Source organism: Phytophthora infestans, genomic scaffold, assembly GCF_000142945.1.
Source record: "Phytophthora infestans T30-4 supercont1.54 genomic scaffold, whole genome shotgun sequence".
NCBI lineage: Eukaryota > Oomycota > Peronosporomycetes > Peronosporales > Peronosporaceae > Phytophthora > Phytophthora infestans.
In genome coordinates this window covers 754,908-762,483 of record NW_003303705.1, presented here as the reverse complement: position 1 = coordinate 762,483, position 7,576 = coordinate 754,908, and the positions used below count along the sequence as shown (strand labels likewise).

Here is a 7,576-nt window from a genome sequence, read left to right as displayed (position 1 = left end):
TTACAGCAAGTTCGAGTATTTTCCGTATATCTGGGCAAAGTTTTATCTGACTTGGTCACTCAACACGTAAGGCGGGTTATGCTATTCTTGAAATAATTTGGTGACAAAAGTCGAAGTTTTCTACTGTTACTGTCCGCTACTTTTCATGGTAATTTCGCCATTTACACCAATTGATAAAGGTTTAATTGAAATGTGCGGTGAGCAAAGCTCACGATCGATACATGTATTTTGATATCTGTGCTCATTCACCAATTGACCTGCACAAGTCGATTTAGAAGTTGGCGAAGTGCTTTACAAGGGAGAAAAACCGATGTGCAAGTCATATGATTGGATAATACATGTAATATCTAATAAAAATTCCGGGCTGATCAAAATAATACAGGGTTTTTGTATATTATCAAAAACGGGCCTCAACTTGTTTTATTCCCTTGTCACCATTTCCTATTGAACTACGAGAAGCACAGCACCATGAAGACGATGGAGAGCGACATGGCGGCGCTGGAGCTGGACATCGAAGCTGCGTTCGAGCCCAGGGAGGAGATCAGTGGAGGCGCTTCGTCGTCTTCGGAGGAAGCCTCATCGTCGTCAGATCAGATACCGCTGGTACCACCGCCCCTCAGCACCATTGACGACGACGACGATATCACGAGTCAGCTGTTGAGCATGCTGGCCGAGGAGATGTCTCAAAAGAAGCGCAAACGCAATCTCAAGACTGCCGGCCCCAGCACCACGGGCATCCGACATCGCAAAGCGCTGGCATTGGCCTCTCCCGCCGATGAGCTGATACGCGAGAAGAACCGCGACTCAGTCAAGCGCTCATACTACCGCAAGATTGTACGACACCGAAGCTGCTGGTTTGCAACCGCTGAAGTATACGGTGCCCTAATGTCTGCCTACTAACGCTATTATTTGTAGGAGACGCTGGGAGAGCTGAGGGCACACACGGAGTACTTGCGCGACCAGTACAACCGACTGTTGGCCCAGTGGGAGGACAAGACAGAGAGAGAGAAAGCGGAAACGGCGAAGGATCCGTCCAGCCTCATGAAAAGATACTTGGAACTCTCGAGGCTACGCGACCGACTCTGGCTGGAGAACACACAGCTTCACGAACAATTCGAAGACCGCGAGAAGATCTCGTTCCGCTTTCAGAGACTCTTTGACGTTAACTATCAGCTCATGGACCACTCAGTCGCCGCGCCAATCGAGGACGATAAGAAGGACCACCGTGTACAGACACCCATGCTAATAATGGACGAAATGTCTGTTGAGAGCTTTAACAAATTCGCGCAGGATGCGCAGCGCACATTTGAGGCATTCGTTGCCAGTCGCCACCACATGATCACGACAGACACAGCGCTCGGCTGGACGTGCTCGCACGTAGCCAAAGACAATTCATTTGGCTACTACTTTGAGAAAAGTTTCGGCCACAGTTCATACACTAGCGCCTCGGAAGTAGCACGCTCGGCATGGCAGACGCTCACGTCGCCTGAACGCCACTCGAAGCTGTACGCGCCGGCGTTGCACACGCGCTTTCATATCATGCAGCAGTTTGACAACAACAGCTACGTGCTGTACCGCACAATGGAGAAGGAAGGTGAAGACTCGATCACTACAGCGCTCATCATCATGACGCGCATTCCTCACCCGAATGACTCTGGTTGCCTCATTATCTGCAAAGGCTTGCGTCGGGAGGAGCACACACTCCACGTCGAGTTCAGGGATGCAATCGCGCTGCAGAAGAAGAAGGAGTGGCGGCAGTCCATGTACTGGATTAACGTCGAGGAGGTGCCTTTGGACGACTATAACAACAGCGAGGAGGTATGCGTGGAGAATCAGGAGAAGAAACTTAAGGTCGTGCACGGTGGCATTATGAATAACATGGGTGACCGTAGCCGCTCCTTCTGGTTGTTCGAGAACCTCCAGATCGCCCTACGCTGGGAACAGAACCTTGGGCTGGGCGAGCCGCTCAGCTAGAGCGGCTCGGCGAAGGCAGACCTTTGTTCTACTCATCATCGATTGCGCTTTTCCAAAAATGAATGACTGGCAGGGCGCCACACCAAACACCGTGCGCCGCACATTGTACGTTACAATTTGTAACACCAGTCTCCCGGAGACTCTCCGCGAAATTAAGGGTCGATGAGACTTGCATTCAGGCTCCTCCCCGCCGCCAATGTAACGATGCTTATCATGGCGTGTCGTTATCCGCTGTGGAACCAGGATTGATTTTCAAGTGAACATTTCACTACCGGTATCAAACTGCAATATACCCATTTTGAATCAATGCGTTTTCTACAGTCCTGAAAGCACACCCTTAAAATTTCCGCATATCTCGTCCAATTATGCGATTTTGCAAATCACATAAAGCGTTTCATGTTGAATCAGCCAACCAAATTTGAGCGTAGACTTTTTAAGCAAGAAAGAGACTACAAAAGTCCCCCTCATTTAAGCGTAAGAAAGAAAATCACTGCGAGATTCTGATTTGTCAAATGAACCTTTAATCTTTGTGATCCGATATAATAGGGTATACAAATATCGCTCTCACTTCCGGTATCGTGGTCCGACCATATCCTTGGATTTAATATATTATTTTAAAGTGAAAAGTTACAAGCTCGTCTGTGAGGCTAGGATAATGACAGCTTCTACGTCTACATCGGGTCCGTAGCTGGATCGCTCGGTTGATTTACTTCTCTCATTTACGGCATTAAAAGTAATGCCTGTGTGGCGAAAACTGTGACGGGGTCACACAGCACCTTGCGCTAGAGGAAGTTATCTTCCGAGAGTATACAAACTCTCAGTGAACGGCAGTTCACAGGCCCCCTCTTTATTCAAAAGAGAGCGAAGTGACCTAATTAAGGTAGAATGTAAACTGAGTATATTTATAGGTAGATTAAAGCTTGGGTTTAATACAAACTATAAGTCGCCTATAGGAATGCAATGTCGTTAACCAATGGTTGGCTTTGAACGACCTTGGTACTTTGTACCAAATATCCCGAAGTATGGCGTGTCATACTTTTGAAGTGTGACGTGTCACACTTTATATAACCAGGGTACACTTAGGGCTACGTAACCCGTTACATCCTCCCCCACTTAGGTTCGGGTTACCGACCAATCAGAATGAAGAGGTGTTCGTCACAAACTCTCATTCTCAAAGTCGAAAACCATCAACTTAGCCGCGCGAGCGCGGCGGAGGCTCACTTCACAGTTAGAGCCTCGAGCAGTAGTCTGTGCGCTCTTCTTCTAGGTCTCCACTACGACCGTTAACCATGCCTCGTGGCACTGCGAAGAGCGGTGCGAAGACACGCTCAAAGGCGGGTGCCGGAAAGGCACAAGCCAAGAGCACTAAGCCTCATGGCAAAGGCTCGGCACTTAAGGAGGTTACTTAGGTGGCCTCCGAGGCGATCGGTTCCTCGGGTGACGCGGGTGTGGGCAAGCGAACAAGCAAGCGCCGCAGCCCATCGCCCTCGGCCTCAGACAATCGTCCGAACCCTCGGTTCGTGGAACATAAGTTCGACTCGGGCAGTGAGGACGAAGCCGAGTCCGAGAGCACGCACGATGCTCCTGCGGGCTCTGTGGGAGGGTACAGCCCAGTGCCCAGTGAGCACAAGGATGACAGCGTGCTGTCGCTCGCTAGTGATCACGGTGATCACAGTCCCAGGACCTCTGTGCGCTCTGAGCGTCCGGCCGTCAAGGCCAAGGGCACTCCCAAAGCTGGTGGCGATGAGGAAGAGAATCCTCGCAAACGTCTCTCGCTTGCCGAGGGCCTTGCGCGTGCTAAGGCCTCTAAAGCCGAAGGCGCCAAGCCCTCAAAGAAGTGTACCGCCTCTAAGTCTCCACTCCGCGAGGAGAAGGAGACTCGACGCTCGTATCAGAGTCTCTTCGGCTCCTCGGATGAAGAGGAGGAGAAGGAGGAAGAAGAGGAAGAGGAGGGTGCCATTGTTGAGCCCCGGGAGGTCTCGAATGACCTCGACCAGCAGGAGGATTTCCAAGCTGCCCAGCGTGTGCGTGAGGGTTCGGTGGTGGCACCCGTCAGCCAGGGAGCTGCCATCAACTCAAGAGGGTATTGGCCTCCCGAGGAGAGCTCTGGGGCTGACCTCTTCTTAGAGCTTCTCGTCGCTCCTCGTGGCCTTGTGGGCGGCCACACTTCTAGGGGCATTTACGAACGTGCCCTTGTTCAGAAGGAACAGTTGTTCGTTGACAACTTGGAGGGTGCTCGGTGTGTGCTTCTCGCGCCACACCGCATCCCCCTTAAGGACTTCACGACTTGTCGTAGGAAGCCCGAGACCCGGGGTGGTCTCTATCGTTTTTGGGGATACCCCTGGGTTATGCCCGAGAACTGTCCCACGTGGAGTTCTTGTGAGGCCATGCTCTGGGCATGGGTGGAGTCTCTTAAGTACCCACCCACGGAGTTACGGGAACTCCATGAAGATCAGCTGCTGTCCCGCATCCTGGACCAGCGTGATCTTCGTGTGAGGTTTGCCCACTTGGGCAGCAAGCGCATGCTGCCAAGGGACATCCTGAAGCGCGCGGCTTCCAGCGCTCACGATGAGCGCGGGTACGGAATGTACTCGTCCTCCGTACCCCGTTCGGGCAAGAGGCCCCGGACTACTTATGAAGCTACAGCCGCTTCTGTTCCAAGATTGCGACAGCCTTCGGGCAGTCAATCAGGAGCCGTTCAATCGGCTCCCACGAGTTCTCGGAGTGGGCATAACCCCTCTACTTCACGAGTAGCTATCGCTTACCGCGACGCCGTTGCTCCTGGAGGATCCGCTCCACGTGGAAGTGGACTTCTCCATTCCGGTCAAGCAGGGGCAGAGGTGCCCTCGTACGAGTACGAGTACTCGGCGCCTCCCGAACACCACTCTCGTCCGAGTGTTCCGGCTGCGGGTCCGACACGGGGCCCTGAGGTGGACCGCCTCCGTCAATGTGTCCTCGTGCGTGAGATTGCACTTGGCCTTGGGACTGGCGGTGATGCTGCCGCCCAGGCCGGGAATCAGGGCGAGCTCGCTCGTCTTACGGGTCACCTGGACCTGTTGGAGCGAGAGGTCGCGAGCCTGCATCTGCGGGTGGATCGCCGGACCTCTTCGTCCGATCTGGACGAGGCCTTTCGCATGATTCGACGGACCGAGGCTCTGTTGCCACGTCCGGAGCCGCCTTCGGCACACTCCCAGACGTACGCGTATGGTGCGTACCCGGCGTATTCAGCGTACCCGGCGTATGGCTCCGGGGTCCGTTCGTACGGGGCCCCTCCGGCGTACGGTCTTGACCGCAGCCTTGCCGTTCCGACCGAGGCTTGGGTGCCTGCTCCGACGCTGTCGTCGACGGCTGTGACTGGCCCTCGCTTCGAGGAGCTGGGTCAAGGTGGGTCTGCGAGTCAGAACCCCCCCCGCGGATCAAAGTACTGCTTAAGACGTCCAGCATAGAACGTCGGGTGCGTCGTCATCGACTTTGGCAGGTCGATGGTGTACGACGCACCATGTCTGGCCAGGACTGCAAATGGTCCGATGAAGCGGCGCTTCTGCTTGTTGCTGCCGACAGAGCTGACCGTGTCAAGAGGTAGGTTCCTCGTGTCTAGTAACACTAAGTCCCCCACCTTAAATATACTTAAGTTTACTTTTCCATGTTTGTCGGAGTACTCCTTTTGTTTATCTTGGGCCGCTGCCATGGCATCGCGGACCCTGCTGACAGCGCTCAGCTTGGTATTCATAAAGGATTCCACTTGTTTCCGCAGCGAAACTGGTCTCACATCCGAGACCTGGGAGAAAAGGGCTTTCCGAGCCTCTCCCCCACTTAGAATAGAGGAGTCCGTGTCTCCTCGAAGAGTGAGAGGCACTCTGAAGTGACGGAAGCCGTTCAAGTAGAACGGCGTGAGCCCCGTGGACGCGTGCACCGCGTTGCTGAGCGCAAACTCAACAACTGGAAGCTGCGTCGACCACGTACGTGGTGCTGCCGCGCACACAGTGCGCAGAGTGTCCTCGAGCACTCGTTTGACGCGCTCTGCCTGGCCGTCTGTCTGCAGATGGTCCGCAGTGGACATCTGCAGACGAGTTCACAGTAAAGGAAACAGCGTTTTCCAAAACGCAGCAGTGAACCGCGGGTCTCGGTCCGAGACAATCGTCTCCGGGAGACCGTGATAGCGGAACACGCCATCGACGAACTACCTTGCGGTTTGTTCGCCCGTAACAGTGACGGGAACCGGAGCAAGATGTACCATCTTCCTCAGCCGACACACGAACACCAAATTCCGGTGTTGCCGTGTCCGTCGGCGGGAAGCCCAAAGATGAAGTCAAGACTCATCGACTTTCAACAGTCAGTCGGTACGGGCAGGCTCGGTAGTGGAGCCGAAGCGTGCCATGCGGGTTTGACCCGCTGACATGTTTCACATGTCTTAACGTACCGGGCGACCCATGGGTCCACCAGAAGGCCTGAGAGACCGACAGAAAGGTCTTCTCGCGGCCCAAGTGGCCGCTGGAGGGCGCGTCATGCGCCTCCGCGAGGATATCGAACTTCAGATCCTTGTCGTTGGGTACGACCACCCGTGGGGGTCCATTGGGCTCCACCCGGTAATAGAGGAGGCCATCCTTCAACTCATATCGGTGGAGCCGTGAGCGCTGTAGCGACGAGAGCCAGTCGGACTTCGCGCTCGTTCCTGCCATAAGGAACTTGACGATAGGCGCGACAGCCTCATCGTCCCGATACGCCATGCGTATCCGATCATATAGATCCGTTGTCATCCGTGTGATGTGGGCCAACTCATAGTCAGGACGCCGAGAGAGGGCGTCCGCAAGCACGTTGAGCTTGCCCGGCTTGTATTCGACGCGGAAGTCGTACTCCGCGAATAAACAGTCACCTCGCCATCCTTTGGGAGAGGTGAGGCGAGTTAGTCGCCGTCCTCAAGGATGCGTGATCTGTGTAGATCACGAAGGGCCAAGAGCCCAGAAGGTGAACACGAAACTTCACAAGGGCATATTTCATTGCCAGGGGTTCCTTGTCGTGGACAGGGTAGTTCCGCTCGGCGGCTTTGAGCTGCCTGGACTGGAACGCGATGACTCGTTCCTGTCCAGCCGTGTCGTCCTGCAGCAATGCACATCCGATGGCGTAATCGGAGGCATCGCAGACGACGCTAAACGGCTTCGTCTCGTCCGGCAGAGCCAGGACAGGGGCCTCTTGGAGACTGGCCTTGATGCTGTCAAAAGCATCCTGGTGCTCTTGTTCCCAGCGCCAGTCGACGTCCTTCTGAAGGAGGCTCGACAAGGGCTTAGCGAAGCCCGCGTACCCTGCGCTGTACTTGTGCAGGTAGTTGGCCAAGCCCAACCACTTTCGAAGATCCTTCCGGGATCGGGGCGTTGGCCATGCTGCTATGGCCTTGACCTTGTCTGGGTCAGCCCGAACGCCCACGTTGCTTACGAAGCAACCGAGAACTATAATCTCTGGTGACGCGAAAACGCACTTGTCGATGTTGGCGTAGAGCTTGTTCGCTCGCATTACGTCCAACACTCGACGGAGGTGTCCTAGATGCACCTCCATGGCCGTCTTGCCTCCCTCGGCACGGCTATGGACGAATATGTCGTCGAAGTAC

General features: G+C 54.6%; 1 protein-coding gene across 1 annotated transcript; it reads left to right on the top strand.

Annotated features, from left to right (window-relative positions):
* Positions 1–449: 449 nt before the first annotated feature.
* On the top strand, positions 450–2,270 carry PITG_17437 (uncharacterized protein; the record flags this gene model as incomplete). The annotated part of the gene is made up of 2 exons (XM_002896700.1): positions 450–834; positions 916–2,270. The coding sequence occupies 2 exons, from the start codon at positions 469–471 to the stop codon at positions 1,972–1,974; spliced, it is 1,425 nt and encodes a 474-aa protein (XP_002896746.1).
* Between the last annotated feature and the right edge of the window lie 5,306 nt (positions 2,271–7,576).